Source organism: Zeus faber (genome assembly GCF_960531495.2).
Source record: "Zeus faber genome assembly, chromosome: 9".
In the NCBI taxonomy this organism is placed as follows: domain Eukaryota; kingdom Metazoa; phylum Chordata; class Actinopteri; order Zeiformes; family Zeidae; genus Zeus; species Zeus faber.
Genome location: NC_137197.1, coordinates 9,439,961 through 9,459,960, shown reverse-complemented (window position 1 = coordinate 9,459,960; position 20,000 = coordinate 9,439,961). Strand labels below are relative to the sequence as shown.

The 20,000-nt window shown below is 44.4% G+C and overlaps 1 protein-coding gene across 4 annotated transcripts in view; it reads left to right on the top strand.

The window, feature by feature from the left end:
- The window catches only part of kcnab1a (potassium voltage-gated channel subfamily A regulatory beta subunit 1a), a gene marked incomplete at its 5' end in the record, with an annotated part of 122,937 nt that overhangs the window by 44,783 nt on the left and 58,154 nt on the right, over nt 1-20,000 (top strand). For 2 of the 4 annotated variants that reach the window (XM_080007070.1, XM_080007069.1), the window contains one exon: nt 6,584-6,795. The exons of the other annotated variants lie outside the window; for them this stretch is intronic. In XM_080007070.1, the coding sequence (XP_079863196.1) occupies nt 6,584-6,795 (212 nt within the window). Of the gene's footprint in view, nt 1-6,583; nt 6,796-20,000 lie in introns of those variants that run through there. 4 annotated transcript variants of the gene reach the window in all.

The window sequence follows — 20,000 nt, the reverse complement described above, 5'->3', positions numbered from 1 at the left end:
TTAAACACAAGTTGGTGTTTAGAAAGTTGTGAGTTGTAAACAAAGGTCGGTGGTTTTTACTCTCCCATTTTAAGCCCCGCGCACCATAATTGGTCGGCGAAACGCCATGCTCCTCCAGGTTTGTTTAATTCACTCCCAGCTGCAGATAACGTAAACAACAGTGCACTGATTTGCAAAATAGTGACAGAAACGGTCATTATTTGACTTTTTTTGACCACGACGGGATCGTCATCTATGCAGCTGATGTGTCCTGATTTTTAAACAAGTATAATAAATTAAAAAATATTATTATAATTTATCCTGTACTTGTCCGTTTTTACACAAATTTTGAGTTATTCATCAAAATAAGCGCAGAAGTACGACTAGGCATTATAAATCCATCCATGTTTGTTATACTTGTATTTAGAAAGGTCACAGCTCTCCAAGCAGGAAGCTATGCTGCGTTCATAGAAACTCTGAAAACATTTTTTTTTTGCTGGGGAAAAAAAGAAAAAAAAAAAATAGAATTTAATATAATGTTTTACATTTTTTTGTTCTATAAAAAAAGGGTTTATGGGCTAGGACTCTCCAAAATCAGGATCGCAATCAGACCCAAAAATCTGCAAACAGTGGGGCTCCAAAAATATATTATACAGATGATACAATTTTTCTATCGTCTCATGATATCCCGTATATCGTCATATCACACAGCCCTAATATTAAATATTAAATATTGAAATGTTCAACATTGTCAATGTTCACCATAAAGGTGTCAGTGTAACGTTACCAGGTATGCAAGCGCACACTGGACATTGTCCTGATTGGATTAGTACCCTGTCAGTCAAGCTCCTCCATATACTCAGCATGACAATAACTCTTTTTTTGATGTACTTTTATTTTTCTTATTTTGACAGCATGTGAGATCGAGGCTCAAATGACGAGAGCATCAATGGAGTCTGAATTCAATGCATTTTAAAAAAATCCATCAGTAGATGGACAAACAAATTTAGCTTTTATAAAGTTATTTCTTTGATTACATTTATTACACTGATTATCAATTATTATAATATATAATAAATTCATTTAATTGTGATTGTCCCTTTTTGAAAGGGCTAGATGGATTGGCAAATAATTTCATTATTAAGCTGCTTTTACACATGCACTGCAACCCTGAAATTATCCAGACTTTACCCGCAGGAGCTGTATGTGTGAACACAAATGTCTGAATCAGTTGGACCGGACATTACCCAGACTTTACCCAGCCAGCACCCTCGTACAAATTCTGTGTAATGCCAATTGAGCGGTATGTGTGAACAGAGCAGGTAATTGTCTGGAGCATTCACAGTGAGCGGGTGGGCGTGTCGCGTGTTGATGATGTCTCTATCATGCGCCAGTTATGTACCTTTGTACGGATCTTCGTGCACAGAGTGTAGCTGCTTTGTACTGCTTTCTGTTTTCCTTTATATACCTTTTCGCTCTTTCGTTTATATTACATCCAATTTCATGGAGTATCAACACCAAAAAAGATAAGTCAATATCTTCGTCCGACATCTTGGGTGTGCTAAAACTCTGCAGCGTCATTGCGTCACATCCTGCCTCCTGCACGCTCTACCCAGCCTCTGCCCCTTGTCTCAACCAAATGGAGTACTTCCAGAGAGTGTAGATGCGTCTGACACGGACAATCTCCGGTTGTGAGTTACATGTATGAAAGGGTAATTCCAGACAATATTCTGACCTGATTATCCAGACGTTGTCTGGAGTTCATGTGTGAAAGCAGCTCTAGACAGGTATTAATACCTTGTCTTTTCTTTTTATAAAGACTGGATACTGCAGATAAGACTGCAGTATCAGAGGAAAAATGTGATTTGACTTGGCCCTTGAATTGCCATACCTTACCTAAAGACTCAACTTGACTTGACATAACCTATGACTTGACTTGACTTGACTCCACATAACCTATGACTTGACTTGACTTGACTCCGCATAACCTGTTACTTGACTTAACTTAACTTGACTTCACATAATCTGGGACTTGACTTGACTCCACATAACCTGTGACTTGACTTGACCTGCCAAAGGAAAAATGACTTGGGACTTGCTTAAGACTGGGGACCAAATGATTTGAGATTTACTTGTGGCTTGGATAAAAGGGACTTGGTCACATGTCTAATGCAAAACAATGAGGGGTTTCCCTGGTGTTCTGTAGAAACCGTGACTACACACAGTGATACACCGTGGACAAGATAAGGAACACACACACACACACACACACACACACACACGCGCGCACACACACACACACACACACACACACACACACACACACACACACACACACACACACACACACACACACACACACACACACACACACACACACACACACAAGCATACCCAATGAAACAGACAATAAGACGGAGCCATGCTGCCCATTGCTCCATTTAACTCTTACTTCAGAGAACACATGAAAAAATACTAACACACACACACACACACACACACACACGGTATACTGTATAACTCCAACCCTCGTGTATACATGATCCATGTGTATGTATTGTTATACAAATATATACATTCGTGCTTGTTGACACAAATGCAGAAAAGAGCACATACCCTCTCTCATGGATGCGTACAAGCACACACAGAAACTACACTCACTCACATGCACACATAAGCAGGCTCTTTCATTCAATCATATTCTCTCTCTCGTGATTCCAATCCCTTCACACCTCCCCCATCATTCTCTCGCGTTCTACGACTTTCTGGCTGATTTGCAGCTTTCTATGGGGGTTGTGTGTGCCGGTGTGTTTCTGTGTAGATAGATGGTGCAAAAATAACCCTTACTGTCAGCAAATATGTTTGTCTAAGCATGTTCACAAAATTGGTTGCCATCAAAAAAATGCACAATAACTCTTTTTTTGATGTACTTTTATTTTTCTTATTTTGACAGCATGCGTGATCGAGGCTCAATGACGAGAGCATCAATGTGGTCTGAATTCAATGCATTTAAAAAAAATCCATCAGTAGATGGACAAACAAATTTAGCTTTTATAAAGTTATTTCTTTGATTACATTTACTGAATATCAATTATTATAATACAAATTAATTTCATTATAATTGTCCTTTTTTCAACGGGCTAGATGGATTGGCAAATAATTTCATTATTAAGCTGCTTTTACACATGCACTGCAACCCTGAAATTATCCAGACTTTACCCGGAGGAGCTGTATGTGTGAACACAAATGTCTGAATCAGTTGGACCGGACATTACCCAGACTTTACCCAGCCAGCACCCTCGTACAAAGTCTGTGTAATGTCCATTTAAGCAGTATGTGTGAACAGAGCAGGTAATTGTCTGGAGCATTCACAGTGAGCGGGTGGGCGTGTCGCGTGTTGATGATGTCTCTATCATGCGCCAGTGATTTACCTTTGTGCGGATCTTCGTGCACAGAGTGTAGCTGCTTCATAAAGCTCTCTGTTTTCCTTTATATACCTTTCCACTCTTTCGTTTATATTACGTGCAATTTCATGGAGTATCAACGCCAAAAAAGACAAGTCAGTAGCTTCGTCCGCCAATTTGGGTGTGCTAAAACTCTACAACGTCATTGCGTCACATCCTGCCTCCTGCACGCTCTACCCAGCCTCTGCCCCTCGTCTCAACCAAATGGAGTACTTCCAGAGAGTGTAAATGCGTCCGACATGGACAATCTCCAGTTGTGAGTTACATGTGTGAAAGGGTAACTCCAGACAATATTCTGACCTGATTATCCAGACGTTGTCTGGAGTTCATGTGTGAAAGCAGCTCTAGACAGGTATTAATACCTTGTCTTTTCTTTTTATAAAGACTGGATACTGCAGATAAGACTGCAGTATCAGAGGAAAAATGTGATTTGACTTGGGACTTGACTTGCCATACCTTACCTAAAGACTCAACTTGACTTGACATAACCTATGACTTGACTTGACTTGACTCCACATAACCTGTGACTTGACTTGACTTGACTCCACATAACCTGTGACTTGACTTGACTTGACTTGACTCCACATAACCTGTGACTTGACTTGACTTGACTTGACTTGACTTGACTTGACGCCACATAACCTATGACTTGACTTGACTTGACATCACATAACCTGTTACTTGACTTAACTTGACTTGACCTCACATAATCTAGGACTTTACCTGACTCCGCATAACCTGTGACTTGACTTGACCTGCCAAAGGAAAAATGACTTGGGACTTGCTTAAGACTGGGGACCAAATGACTTGAGATTTACTTGTGGCTTGGATAAAAGGGACTTGGTCACATGTCTAATGCAAAACAATGAGGGGTTTCCCTGGTGTTCTGTAGAAACCGTGACTACACACAGTGATACACCGTGGACAAGATTAGGAACACACACACACACACACACACACACACACACACACACACACACACACGGAAGCATACCCAATGAAACAGACAATAAGAAAGAGCCATGCTGCCCATTGCTCCATTTAACTCTGTTTGATACCCCTTATGGGATTACTTCAGAGAACACAGGAAAAAAATACTAACACACACACACACACACACACACACACACACACACACACACACACACACACACACACACACACACACACACACACACACACACACACACGGTATACTGTATAACTCCAACCCTCGTGTATACACAATCCATGTGTATGTATTGTTATACAAATATATACATTCACGCCTGTTGACACAAATGCAGCAAAGAGCACATACCCTCTCTCATGGATGCGTACAAGCACACAGAGAAACTACACTCACTCACATGCACACATAAGCAGGCTCTTTCATTCAATCATATTCTCTCTCTCATGATTCCAATCTCTTCACACCTCCCCCATCCTTCTCTCGCGTTCTCCGACTTTCTGGCTGATTTGCAGCTTTCTATGGGGGTTGTGTGTCCCGGTGTGTTTCTGTGTGGATAGGTGGTGCAAAAATAACCCTTACTGTCAGCAAATATGTTTGTCTAAGCATGTTCGCAAAATTGGTTGCCTTCAAAAAAATGCACAATAACTCTTTTGATGTAGTTTTCTTTTTTTTAATTTTGACAGCGTGTGAGATCGAAGCTCAAATGACGAGAGCATCAATGGAGTCTGAATTCAATGCATTAAAAAAAATCCATCAGTAGCTGTGGGCTGTAATTTCATTGCTATGCTGTTGACACCCTACATAAAAAAAGGTTCCTCTGCAGTTGCAGCACACCTCAATACGGTTCTGATGTCCTCCCCTTGTGATCCAACTCGCTTGATGGCCAGACTTCACTCTGTCCCATTTTACCATCTAAAACACATCCCTAAAGTCTGACCCCTTCTGTTGTGTCCATGCCTTCATCTCCTAAAGGCTGGATCACTGCAATGCACGATTTGTCGGATGACCTTGCAGGAGCACACCGGAGCTCCAGGAAATTCAGCTCAGTGCTGACACCTGTTTAATTCACTCACTGAACTTGTTTCTTGACTCTAAGCTTTGACTCTCAAATCCTCCTGCAAATCTTTGTTTTACCTGGAAAAGGGGTGGCAGCGGAATTGCAAGACTGCCGCTAATTTCACTTTCGTTCGTGGATGGAGAAAATGAATATCAGTGTCGATACGTAAAATGGCAAAAATAAAAGGCAACTGCCTTTGGAAAACAAGAGTGAGTGTATGTGACAGAGGGAAAGAGAGGGAGGAGGAGGAGTGTGGGAATGTGGAGAGAGAGCCAGAGGAGAGGACGAACAAAAGAGAGAGAGCGCGAGGGTGGGGAGGGAGGGAGGGATGGAGAGTGCTGCGCTGCACCACATGCATGCATCCTCTGACCCTGTCTCCTCCTCCTCCTCCTCCTCCTTCACCCTCTTCTCCTCTCACACCTAAACACTGTTGAAACTCCGTCTCCTCGCACAGTCTGAGGGAGCACAGCGCCTGGACCACATCTGTCTCTCTCTCTCTCTCTCTCTCTCTCTCTCTCTCTCTCTGTCTTTCTTTCTGTTTCTTTCTCCTTCTGTCTCCGCCTCTGTCTCTTGGTATCACTCTGGAATCTCTCCAGCTTCGCCCCCTGTAACGCTGCCTGATACCTCCCAGCGCTCGGCGAAACAGAAGTCGTGTGACAGCTGCAGCGGCGAGAGGTAGCGTACCGGGAGAGAGCCCGGGGGGGGGGCGGGGGTTGGGGGGTGTCCGGCTCAGAAGAGTCTTTTGTTCCGCACGGCTTTGATAACTGACCTTTTTAGACGCTCCCGCTGCGACGGGAGGAAAGAGACTTGAAACGAAAACGCTCAGCAGGCAACACTGACAGAAGACTCCGACCCACGGCAGGAGCTTAAACACCGTCGCCCGGCCGAAGGGATGTGGACCGCGACACGGCGTCCGGGACTCATCGACGTCGGGGGATTCCTGCTGAAACGAAAGGAAAACTGACTGAACGCAGACCTCCTTCACTGGAAGAATAACAGTAACTCTTCAAACTCTGCTTGGGACTCTCTCGCATCCTTCCTCACCCCTTCGTTCCTACCCGACTTCCGTCCGCCACTTAACTCGCACAGCGAGGTTATTCTACCTCGGGCTTCCCGCTGCTGACTTCAGCCATGCAGGTGTCCATAGCCTGCACGGACCACAACCTGAAGAGGGGCAACGGGGACCATGGCAAGCAGAGCGCCACCAGCCCCAACGTGGTCAACCAGGCCCGGGCCAAGTTCCGCACGGTGGCCATCATCGCCCGCAGCTTCGGCTCCTTCACGCCCAGACACCACATCTCCCTCAAGGAGTCCACAGGGAAACACACTGGCATGAAGTACAGGTGTGTGCCTGTCGTCTGTGTGTGTGTGTGTGTGTCTGTGTCTGTGTCTGTGTGTGTGTGTGTGTGTGTGTGTGTGTGTGTGTGTGTGTGTGTGTGTGTGTGTGTGTGTGTGTGTGTCTGTGGTCTCGGCTCACCTGTGTTTCATTATGCCCCGAAATACATCTGGCGCGTTGACAGGCGACACCGGCTATGTGGCGAGGCGTCTCAGACGCGTCCATGCTGTTGTTGAATATTGAAAACAACAGCGAAGAAATATTTTTTAGCAAACAGTTTGATAGTGTGTTATTTGTCTGAAATACCACCAATGCTTTTATTAGTTATAGTGTGAAAAATATAAAAAAATCGTTGTGATCTCTGCCTCTTACTTGTTTAAGAAATGACATTACAGCATGTTGATTTTGTTTAGACTGTCTCACAAACTCCAACTCCAACAAATACACTTTAGGTGAAACGAGGTTTTGCAGTTCACCAGTTAAAAGGGTTAAATATGTTTTTTATAGTAGTCTGTCATAAATAACTTTTAATATAATTGAAATGTGAGCTACAACTATAATTGTTGAAATTGGTGAGTGGGATGTGTCGTACTGTATTGCATTATTAGATATACGTCTGTTGTTTGTATTTAAAACGGGTCTTAATCAATACGCTAATCCAACAGCAGCTCTAGGGCTCTGGTGCAATGTAGGCTCATACAAAAAACATTTAAATTGACTGCCCTCTTAAAAAACATTTCTCTGTAGTTTTATCTCGTGTTTCTATGGAAAAGAACACGCGCCGTTGAAAAAAAAAATAGACCTCTCGCACAAAAAAGAGAGAAATTCCGCGTGGCTGTCATGGCCACTGGAGCTCCAACAGTGGATTAACATGGATTTAATAGTCAGCGTGCACTCACGTCACATTTCACACACACATTTTATTTCCATTTGAAAATCGCTTTCACGACGACAATATACAGCAAAATGAAGTAATTTTGAAAATATATAGTAGACTATGGTTGTCAGCAGGACCAGGACATTCAAAATTTGAGATTCAAGATTCAAGAGGTTTATTTGACACATACATACATATACATACGTTCATACATATATGCCGTCTTGGGGTTCATATGGTTTCTCGCGAAATCCATATTCCAAAAACAAAAAATAGATACAGACAATATAAAAAGATAGAAAAAGAAAGCTATCATCAAGGAAATGGTCGGGAGTACTGTAGACAGTGTGTGCTGGCAAGTAAGCATGGTTCTTTAAGACTGGAATCCGGCAGGTGTAGATACTCCTACGTGTCTCCATCCTGCTCGTGTTTGTTTGTACCCGCAAGCGTGAACATTTCTTTACACTTTCTCTGCTCTGTTGTGCTGCTACCTACAGGCTCTTTATTCTGCTTCTCCTCATCTCTCCTCTCTTTTACGTCCAGTGCAAAACTATTTTGTCTTTATGCGGGAATCGTGGGACAAACACACTCCATCTGATTTAAAAATGCCCCCTTATTCCATGCGTCCTTCAGATCGTGTTGAAGGTTTTTCCATTCAGAAGATTTAGTGGAAGTCACCAAAGGATCTCTGCTCGCTAAATAAAAATAAGTTCTCAGTGTGTGTTTGTGTGTGTGTGTGTGTGTGTGTGTGTGTGTGTGTGTGTGTGTGTGTGTGTGTGTGTGTGTGTGTGTGGGGTCTCATGAGGTAGCTCTGCAGTGTGGGCAGAGCGTCTTGTTGTTTCGTCATTACATTTCACAGACAGGCAGATGTGTGTGTGTGTGTGTGTGTGTGTGTGTGTGTGTGTGTGTGTGTGTGCTAAGGACTGCTTGTGTCTCTCCTTGCCCGTCTTCCTTTGACACTCAGCCTCTACATCGTGGAGGATAAAACACACACACACACATAGGGCTGTGATGGTAACTGCATTTGAGCTCCGCGGGGCTGAGCTCATTACTGTCATTACTGCAAATAATAAAATAAAAAATATTAGATATATATTATATATATAATATATTATATATATTTACTTTTTGTATTTCATATTTTTGCCGGTGAAACTTACAGGAGTGCATATGGTGTGTGATCAATGCATTCTTTAGTTATGATCATTAGCTGTCTTCCATGCTATGCTCAAGGTCTTCTGGGGAAGCAACACTTTTCAGTTGCTCCGCTCGTAACTTCAGCTTTGTGCGCTGCGCACAAAGGGCGGGACAGGCCATTAGACATAGCGTGTTAATTGTGAGAGTGTGAGATTATTATTAATTCTCGGCTTGAGTACTTGTGATATCAACAGATGGCGTTCAATTGAGCTCAAATAGGTTCATTAGGTGTTTTTAAATATCATAAATGAACTGTAAAGTCCAATAAAAAAGTGCAGACGTGCCCCCCTCCCCGGCCAGTAAACCATATTCCCGTGGGGATTTGTGTGCCACTGCCATTGCAGCCATCCTGTCAGCTTCTCATTAAATGCTCAGAAGGCGGGAGACAGTGAACATTATTTGTGACAATAGATGAGGATTGGCCCGAGTTTCTCCTCCTCCAGTCAACAGGTGAGGGACATGGACAATCAAAGAGTGAGAGAGAGAGTGAAAGAGGGAGAGCAGGAGGAGAAAAATCGCCTGGGAGTCAGTGGGATAAAGAACCGTTCTCACTGATCCATCAACACTGTTCCTCTGTCCCCTGCTTTTCATGCTTGTTTATGCACTCTTCTCTTCCCCTCTCTCTCTCTCTCTCTCTCTCTCTCTCTCTCGCCCTCTCTCTGAAGTGCACCCCAGGTTGGAGTTTTTGCTGCAGTATTTGTGTGTGCGCGTAACGTGTATAATTTCCACGTCTTTTCACATTTCGCTTGGCTTGGTCATCCAGTTCACTTGGTCTGTAGATGTTATGAACAAGTGGTTTCAATCTAGCACACACATCGTAGATGCACAAAAGGTAAAACCACCAGGGAAGTCACCGTAGAGGTCAGTGCGTTCAATAATTGATCTCCTTCCAAGACAGATGTGTGTATCCCAGATGGCAGTGAGCAGTGAGGACTTGCGTTTAGGTGTCGCTAAAGCTAAGATCAAGGCAGAGAAATTAGTATCAACGTGTCAAAACCAATCAAATGATGAAATACCCAAACTGGGTGAGTAGGTAAATTATCTTCCACATCCACGGCACCTTGGTGGATCTTTGGCTCTTAACATTGTAACACGTCCACACGGTGTCATGGTGACAAAGACAATTAAATCTGAACGAGGCCCCGGGCTGGTACACAAATGGCTTCATTATTGTCCCCAAAAGCATGGTTTTAAAAGGCAGTAGTCCCTCCCACTCCCCCCTACATTAGGTGCGAGTGTACTATAGTACCTATGTATATGTACAGTATGTGACGAATAAACCTCTTGACTCTTGAATGTAGTACATAGGTGGCGGAGAGGCAGGAGTATACATCATATTGCACTGCAGTGTGTAATAAAGCACTGTGCAGTGTGTTCAGACAGAGGTTAACAACTCTGCCTGAACTGACGTCTCAATGGCGACAGCCCATAACGCTTGCAATGCTAATTTGAACACTTGATGATTGGAATCGATGTGTGCCATTGATTGACTGTTGCTTGATTAATTGATTTGTGTTTTACATGAGTGAATGTCTCAACTCTGGCCACCATGGAACTAAATTGCTTTATGCATTTTTAAAATCAAGTTTCTGAGCTGAGAAATATCTTCATAGTAATAGTTATATAGCATGTTTTCTTGGCATATTAACAGGCTACAAGAATTAAGGACACAGTATTACATACTGCACGGTGCAATATGATGTACACCGATCAGCCACATTAAAACATCCACCAAAAACCACTAATATTGTGTAGCTCCCCCTCGTGCCGCCAAAACAGCTTTGACCTGTCCAGGCGTGCACTCCACAAGACCTCTGAAGGTGTCCTGTGGTATGTGGCACCAAGACAGCTAGCAGCAGATCATTTAAGTCCTGTAAGTTGTGAGGTGGGGCCCTCATGGATCGTTGTTTGAGCACATCCCACAGATGCTCGATCGGATTGGACCCTTACCCCAACCATTCACATGATGGAGAAGAAAGCATGATTCATCAAACCAGGCCACCCTCTTCCATTGCTCCATAGTGCATTTCTGACGCTCACGTGCCCGTTGTAGGCGCCTTTGGTGGTGGACAGGGGTCAGCACGGGCACTCTGACCTGTGGCTATAAGCCTCATAAGCAGCAAGCTGTGATGCACTGTGTGTTCTGACACCTTTCTATCATAGCAGCATTAACTTTTTCAGCAATTTGTGCAACAGTAGCTCTTCTGTGAGATCCGACCAGACGGGCTGGACTTCACTCGCCACGTGCATCAATGAGCCCATGGGCACCATGACCCTGTCGCTGGTTCGCTGGATGTCCTTCCTTGGGCCACTTTTGGTAGGTACTAACCACTGCATACTGAGAACACGCCACAAGAGCTGCTGTTTTGGAGATGCTCTGACCCAGTCGTCTAGCCATCACAATGTTTCTCTTGTCAATGTTGCTCAGATCCATTTTACCTGCATCCAACACATCACCTTCAGTAATCTGACTGTTCACTTCACCTGTCGGTGGTTTTAATGTTGTGGCTGATCGGTTATTCCAAGCTGTAAATCTGTGTAAAAATAAACCAAAAACACATCAATCCCATTACTACTGTACTGATGGAATATCTTGGAGTTCATTAAATTTCTAAAGATTTTTTTCTCGCTTTCAGTCTCTGTAAATTACATCAGTCAATCAATAAGGTCAGTCAAATGAGACGCAATGGAAATATGACCGAGTCTGAAAGACAACAACTCCAACTCCAACTCCAAACTCCAAACAGTGTGTGTGTGTGTGTGTGTGTGTGTGTGTGTGTGTGTGTGTGTGTGTGTGTGTGTGTGTGTGTGTGTGTGTGTGTGTGTGTGTGTGTGTGTGTGAGACGGTTTTAAGGTTTCCATTTTAATTTCATTTTATTTCATTTTTATATCTTTTTAAAATTTTGTATCCTGTGCTGTCAGCATGCTGGGCATACAGCACAGAGTATTTGTATGCCATTGCATCTTGCATCTAGGGCAATCTAGTCTGCAAGTGGAGTTCAGCTTCTGAAACTGCAATGCAACCATGCAGAACTGCTGCAATAACTCTGTCCTGTGGGATGACCTGTTGGATGACAAGTGCACAGCTTTTTGTTGTATAGAACCACCATGGTCTTTGGAGAACCATCTTACCTGGTCTATGCTGTAAACAACTAATCACTACTCCAAGAGGGGAGAATCACCACAGGTGAAACAAATAAACATAGAATCAAACAACAACATGTACATGTAAAAAGATAAACATAGAAACATCAGCCGAAAACATATATTGAAAAAGTTAATTAGGTCCAGGAAAACTGGAACAGCAATTGGGCACATGGACTCAACCTGTCATAGTTATGGCAGTAAATGAGGAAGAAAAGGAGAAGGATGTAACCAGGAGGGTGTTGGAATGTTTTCATAGCAGGTGCTGGTGGTGTGTGTGTTTGCCTGTGATGAGACTGTGTGCGTGTGTGTGTGTGTGTGTGTGTGCGTGTGCGTGTGTGTGTGTGTTTGTGTCCGTCCATTAAAGTGTGTCTGGAATGGTACTATAAAGAGTGTGTGATACTTGACACACACTCTGTCCACAGGCTACAGGTGTGTCCACGGGTGAGTGTATGGGACTTGTCCCAATTGGTTCTGGTGTATAAGGTCGGTATTATGTCGGAGGGCCTCCAAGCAGCAGAAAAAGGCCCGAAGCCATCCCTGAGGAGAAGACACCCATGCCCGACCCCGAGGAGCTTAACCCAGTCCTGGAGCTCGCGAGGAGACCCTGCACTCCTGGGGTGCAGACATACAACCCACCCCCATGTGCAGGCACAAGACGCAGCCGCAGAACCCGCGCCACGGACGCCAGGCACGGACCGCAGGCCTGGAGCTAGGTCCCGTGCTGACAGACCAACACCCTGCCGGGACCCGCGCCCCATGCAAGGGCGAGGCCTGCCCCACCACAACCGGCCAGACACCCCATCCAGCCCCAAACCATGAGCCCCTAGCCATGTAGCCGAGTGTGCTCTGCGCAAGGCACCTGGATGTCAAACCCCCGCCTCTGCCTGCAGGCCGCTAGATAGGTCGGCCGTCCACCACCCGGGGCACCCGCCGGAGAGAAGCCGCACAGTGGGAGTAAAGGCCCGACAGCCGACCTCCCCCGCACCCCAACCGACACCCACGACAGCAATCAGCCCCCTAGAGGCCCCAGACAAACATATACAATTATTATGTTGTGAGATAACAAGCTCTGGTTGTTCCATTTCTACAGTTACCAAACTTGTATATACAGTATGGATTTTTCTTGTCTATGTGATCACGGTTTGGCTCTCCTCGTCTCATCTGTCTCCTCTCTATTCACCTTCCCACGTCCCACTCCGAGCATCCGACCACTGCTGAGAGAGGGAGAGAGGGCGGCAGGTAGAGAATAGTAAATAGGGGAAAGGAGGGAAGGAACAGAGCTAGAGTTGATTGAGACCGGCAGTGGGAGGAATAGATGCTGTGCTTAGCTCAGCACATATTCTATTAATAAGTCTGTCTGTGTCTGTGTGTGTGTGTGTGTGTGTGTGTGTGTGTGTGTGTGTGTGTGTGTGTGTGTGTGTGTGTGTGTGTAAAAGTATCTACATCAAGCGTCTACATTAGTGACACGTGGCATGTAACTTTTCCTTTACACGTGTGTCAACTTGCACATGTTTGTAACTTGAGTCTTTTTGAGGTACAGTACTGCAGCCTGATGGACCTCCAGTGTGGAATCCTTTAATACACACACACACACACACACACACACACACACACACACACACACACACACACACACACACACACACACAGACACAGACACACACACACGGCCATGCTTTAGCTTACTTTACACACATTGGCTCACCTCGCCACATTTTTATTTACCACGTATCTGGAGTGTGTTTGTGTGTCTGCAAATTCACACACTAAGTCAACTGTTACTAAGAGATTTTTCCTGCATGACAGCTCTAAGCCTGCTGACCTTCTGCTGGGTTCGGGGAGGGAGGGGAGGAGAAGAGCGAGGAAGGGAGGAGAGGGTAAGGGAGAGGTTGAGGGAGGAAATTGGAAGAGGGAGGAGGGGAGATGAGTTAGGAGGCAGAGAGGAGAGAGAGAGAGAGAGAGAGAGAGAGTGAGGGGAGGGGAGGGGATGAAGCGGGAGAGACGGTGGGAGAAGAGGAGATCATAAAGGAGGAGCGGAGAGAGAGGAGGAGAACAAAGGCGAGGAGATGGGGGCGTGAAGACAGAAGAGGAGAGGAGAGCAGAGGAGATGAGAGGATGAGTGGAGGGGAGCAGGAGTTAGGGAAGGAAGAAAGTGTGGAGTGAAGGAGTGGGTGGTCAGTGATCGACGAACCAAAATATGAAATTGTGCCAATGAGTGAAACACAGTGTGTATAGTAAAAGCTGCTGAACCTACGATGTGAGCAAGTCCAACCAAGTCCAAACGTCTTGTAATATGCGACAAAACTTTCTCCACAACGAATAGTTGTATGTTTACATCAGGCACATTACTAGTGACTTTAATGTGAATTTAAACATAGCTACATGTCATTTCAATCGAAACCTTTCTTTTTCCCCTTCAAAATATCTGTAGCAACTGTCTGTAGCAACTGTCATATTTTTACTTTTCTTTTGCCAAAAGAAAACCGTCTCCAGAGATGTTATTGTGATACATACAGCATGTGTCATTTTTGGATATTTCTTTTAGCCACAGTCTTCTCATAAACTGATCATTTGGCACACGGTGCAGGTGCTGCTAAGTCATCGAGCCTCTAGACATTGGTGTGAAGGACCGCACAAGAAGATTGTGTGTGTGTGTGTGTGCATGTGTGTGCGTGTGTGCGTGTGTGTGTGTGTGTGTGTGTGTGTGTGTGTGTGTTTTTGTGTGTGTGTGTGTGTGTTTGTGTGTGTGTGTGTGTGTGTGTGGTGTCATGAGGTAGCTCTGTAGTGTCGGCGGAGCATCTCATTGTTGTTTCATCATTACATTTCACAGACAGGCAGACGTGTGTGTGCGTGTGTGTGTGTGTGCGTGTGTGCGTGTGTGCATGCGTGTGTGCGTGTGCATTTGTGGAGCAGTGTTCTTAGTCACCTACCATAGAAGTGTGACAAAACCAAAATACATATAAGTTAATTGGTTACAGTGGAGAATTTAAACTTTACATTTTTCAAACACATACAATGTGTGTGTGTGTGTGTGTGTGTGTGTGTGTGTGTGTGTGTGTGTGTGTGTGTGTGTGTGTGTGTGTGTGTGTGTGCGTTTACCACAAAGGAATATTGAAGCTGTTCATTTCAGAGCGTATTTTAAGAACATCTTAACAAATGAGTTGAAAAGCAACAAAGGGGGTACAATTAAAAATCACATTAATGATTAAAGTGAATTTCTGGTTGCCTGGTGGGGCTCCAAACAGCCTCACAGCAGCCTACCCTAGCCAACAAATGATCCCTGCTTGTTGCCATGGTGACACGCCAAATAATCAAATCCTTGGCTCCGCCGTGCGAATATTCAATTTGGAACCCTTTAAGTGAACACGAGCACATGCACATAAAGAAAACAACCTTTAGGAAACAAGCACATTCACACAAGGCTTAGTCTGATCTATTTTGGTGTAAACTGTTCACAAAAAAACTACCTCAACAAGACAAAACTGAAATATATTCATTTCTGTAAAAAAAACAACCTTGACTTTTAAATTTGCCTTAAATAACCTATACTTGGCGGATTACTTCTGGCATTTTAATAATATATAAAAAATGTATGTGTATATATAAAAAAAATGCATTCTAGGTGTTAGCCCAAAGCAGTTGTGTTCACTTTTACGATGTCTGAATGGTTTTGCTTACCTGTAGGTTGAGAGAGTTATGTTGACATGTCTGATTTAGATGTCATCAGGTGGGTGTTTGTCATTTGAAGGGGAACAGATTCAGAATCGGAATCGGCTTTTATTGGCCAAACATGCTTTTACACATGTAAGGAGTTTGACTCCGAGTTCAGAGTAACTCACACTGTACTTAAAATCAACGATCAACAACACTTTAGAAAACCTTGTAGAGAGAGCAAGACCGAGAGAGAACCGACAATGGGATAAACCTCCAGCACCTGTCCAGTGAGCTTTTTAGACCTAACGAGCACGGCAGTTCCTTTTTGCGTTGATTGAATGCAGACCAAGTGTTGAAAAAAGTCTGGCTGTTATCTCGAGGATACATGACAGCTCTCTGCTTCTTGGTTAATTGAAACCTTTCAGCATGTCTCCCTCCACCAGACACCTTTATCCACCTCATCATCCTCACCGTGAAGCGATAATGAAAGCACGTATCTGTCCAACTGTGCCATTTGTTTCCGACGTGGCTTTCATCAAGGGCTGACATGAGTTTAAACTCTTTTCAAAGCTTCAAAAGAAACAAAGTGCGGGTATTTGGGGATACCGGGATGATAAAAGAGAGGGAGGGGAGCACACAGGAGAGGCAGAGATGAAACGGAGAGATGCAGGGCAAATTTCATGAATGATGATACACCAGTAGACCCTGATAGCTGGGGGGCCTATCACTCTGAAGTGTGGGTAGAATAACAAGCAGCGCTTGTCTCTGGCTGCCTGGCAGCCGCTTAACTGTCGCTTTGCCTTTGGGTGTCTGAAAGAAGCTGTTTGTATAATTAATAATGGTGACAGCCACCATAGAGTTCAATCCCTTTTCTTTTTTTATGAGACAACAGTTGATGGTTCTCGCACCCGTGTGTAAATGGCTGCATTAAAACGTTAGCTCCCTTATTTAGTCGGTGCCAGCCAAGTCGACGGGAGGGCACACTCCATGGAATGCCGGTCTATTATATGGTGACTACACAGCCAAAAGGGGAGAACATGCAGATAACAGAGCTGGTAGGACCAGCGTGCCAACCCAGCTCTAACTGCGGCCAGTGATATTGTGGGAATTTCATCAGTTTGCCTGGAAGGTTCACAAGGCTTAGGGCTTATTTCTTGATAAGAAAATGCATTTCTGAAGCCGGTGGCTACCTTTTCATGTAGAACCGTAACTTTTGTTTTGGGGTAGTTAGGTTCAATTCACAGGCGCTGACTGTGCCATTGGGATGAGAGCAGTTCCTTTCACACATGCAGTCTGTCCCTGAAATGTGAACATTTCCTGCATGGGGTCATGTGTAGTCGATATTCCGGGAAATGTTCCGACAATTTTCCACCTCGAGATCAAGTAACATTCCCGGGAAAATGCCCGTACGGCTGTGAATGGAAGTGTGTGTGAATGAAAGCAGTAAAAATGTTGGAACAAGCATGCAAAGTAGGAGTGGAGCTGAATCCGAAGACTGGCAAAGCACAAATAGTAGGTTTCTTATTTCATACAAATATTTCAAAAGTTATATGTTTTCGGGACGACAAAAAAAGCTTTGCAAAGAGAAGAAAGAGGAGAAACTGAAACACGTCCACTCTCTATGGAGACTTTTTTATTCTTAAATTGTATTATATTTCTTCTTAAAAATGCCTCTCAGAACCTAGACGGGTCTTTTACAGTCGGGGGTGCGATGCGGGGACATCGCTTCCCTGCCGGCTGTACCGGAGCGCGGAGCCGGAGAGGGAGCGAGCGGACAGGGTGGAGAAAGTTCCTTTCCCGGAGGCAGAGAGTGGAAGACAGGTTGAAAACAATCACACTGATTTATTAACATTGGGTTGGGGTTATTGCATCTGGTCGGTCAGCCGAGAGAACCGAGCCCATCCCTCCTGGATGGACTCGGTTCGGATGGACTCAGACACGGATGGATCTCTGAGAGCTGGGAAAAAAACCCCCAAAAAAACAATTCAGATTGTACGTCCATTGCCGACAGATTATACATATGATCGCGTCTACACTGGAAGGGACAGTCCCTTGTCCCATCTATTCCGGAATCATCATGCATGTGTGGAAAGGCGCAAGACAGAGATGTTCTAGAATGTAGCTGCATGCGTGAATAGTGAAAATGTATTTATGTATGAAAGGGGCTTTAGTCTCCTTCACAGTTTCCATCTCAGGATGTACATTCAGTTGTGGCAGAGACTTTACGCCGTCTACAACTTTTCTCTGTTCTTCTTTTTTCTGTTTTCTGTTCTCAATCTATTCTTTCTCTGTTTTATTTTTTGTGTCGTTTTGACGTGTTGTGATCCCTCCTATGTCTGACATTCTTTGCTGTCAACGTTAATCACGGCTCTCGCCCTCCGATGTGATAAGCTGTCTCTGCCCCACTCTCTCCTCTCTTTTAATTAACAGAAGTGCCAGGATGCCAGGTCTGAGGCCTGTCCTACAAGGGGGGTGCCCTGTCATAATTTCTTTGGCAAACGGAGCGTTCAGCCTTGACAGTGGCATTTGCCTGAAAGCTGTTTAGATAGCGTTCAGACCGAGCTCCGTGAGCTAAAATGAGCTTTTCGTATGGATGCAGAATGACTGAGAGTGCAGATGCTACTGCAGCGTGTGCTGACTATGTCCCCAGCGTTGCCAAAACGGAGAGATTTGTCAGCGATACAACACATCCTGTATCTTGTGTTGCAGAATGTCTTGCCAGCAGGAGTCCAATGCCCTGCCAAATAATCCAGAATCCAAAAGGTTAACTACCCCATTCACCTTCTCTAAGGTTCTCTCCGCTGAAAAACTGTTTTTTCACAGATGCCACCTCCGCTGTAGATCTTTCTGTCGGCGGCGTTCCTCTGTTGACACCTTACTCTTCTGAATCAATGAAAGCAACCGCTAGCTCCATTCTTCTCTCCTAGAAAAAAAAACAAAAAACGAGAAAAGAAAAGACATTCTGGGAGTCACTCAACTTCACCATCTGTCACTCGCCATTCTCTAGGAGTTTATCAATTTTAGGAATCTTTTTTTTAACCCTCGTAATTTCAGGAAAGTGATAAATGAAGGGACAGGAAATACTGCCCAAAAAAAAATCTCTATTGTGGCATTGCTTGTGATCAGCTAAGTTGTAGGCTTGGGATGCTTTAATAAAGTGTTATCTTTCAACAAAAGTGTTGGATTTCCTCCACCGGCGTTTTATAAAGACTTACTGTAACTTATGCTATCGAATGCGCGCAGGCTGGAATAGCTCAAGAAGTCAATGCTGGTGTGGCAGTTTCTCATACCACGCGCCACCCAAGTGGCATGTTCAGGGCCCTCTGGCACAGAGACACAGAAGACGGGGGTTGTAAACCCCAGTTTATTGTAGAGAGTGGGCCAGTTGGAATAAGCCCAGGAGCAGATGGCATGGGTGATGACACGGGCTCCCACCCTGAGTGTGTGTGGGGATGGGGTTTTACCTGCTGCTTGTTAGACCAACCAACAAACAACTGATGTGCAGCCACTCAGATCCCAATTCCCTAGATCCAGGTCAGGTGTTGCTGCTTAAACCACACCATCTCCACACAGCTGACTATGATAGAAAGGTGTCAGAACACACAGTATATTGCAACTTGCTGCATATGGGGCCCATGCGGACTCCTGTCCACTGCTGAAAGTGTCTACGACGAGTGTCAGAACAGGACCATGGAGCAATGGAAGAAGGTGGCCTGGTCTGATGAATCATGTTTTCTTCTACATCATGTGGCTGGTCGGGGTGAAGGTCCGATCCGTTCGAGCATCTGTAGGATGTGCTGGAACAACAACCTCGATCCATGAGGGCCCCACCTCACAACTTACAGGACTCAAAGGATCTGCTGCTGAAGTCTTGGTGCCAGATACCACAGGACACCTTCAGAGGTCTTGTGGAGTGCATGCCTGGACAGGTCATAACTGTTTTGGTTGCATGAGGAGGAGCTACACTATATTAGTAGTGGTTTTAATGTTGTGGCTGATCGGTGTATAATGTCACAATTAATAACACATATACATTTTATACACACATGTAGAACCAGATGTTTGAATCATTGGAGTGAAATTTTCCACGGTGCTTCTCATGGTGTGAGCAGATTGGCATGCTGTTCACTAATTAATCTCAGTGACACATCTCACCTTGAAGCGACACATTGATTTTACATACGCGCGTACAAGTACTTTTTTATGTTTTCGGGCTTCAAAGGAATGGGCACAAATAGTCCAAATTCTAAAGTAGAATGCCATTACAATAGAAAGCCATCACTATTAATTGCGTAATGTTGTAATCCAGGATATTATTTTGTTAAAAAATAGAATAT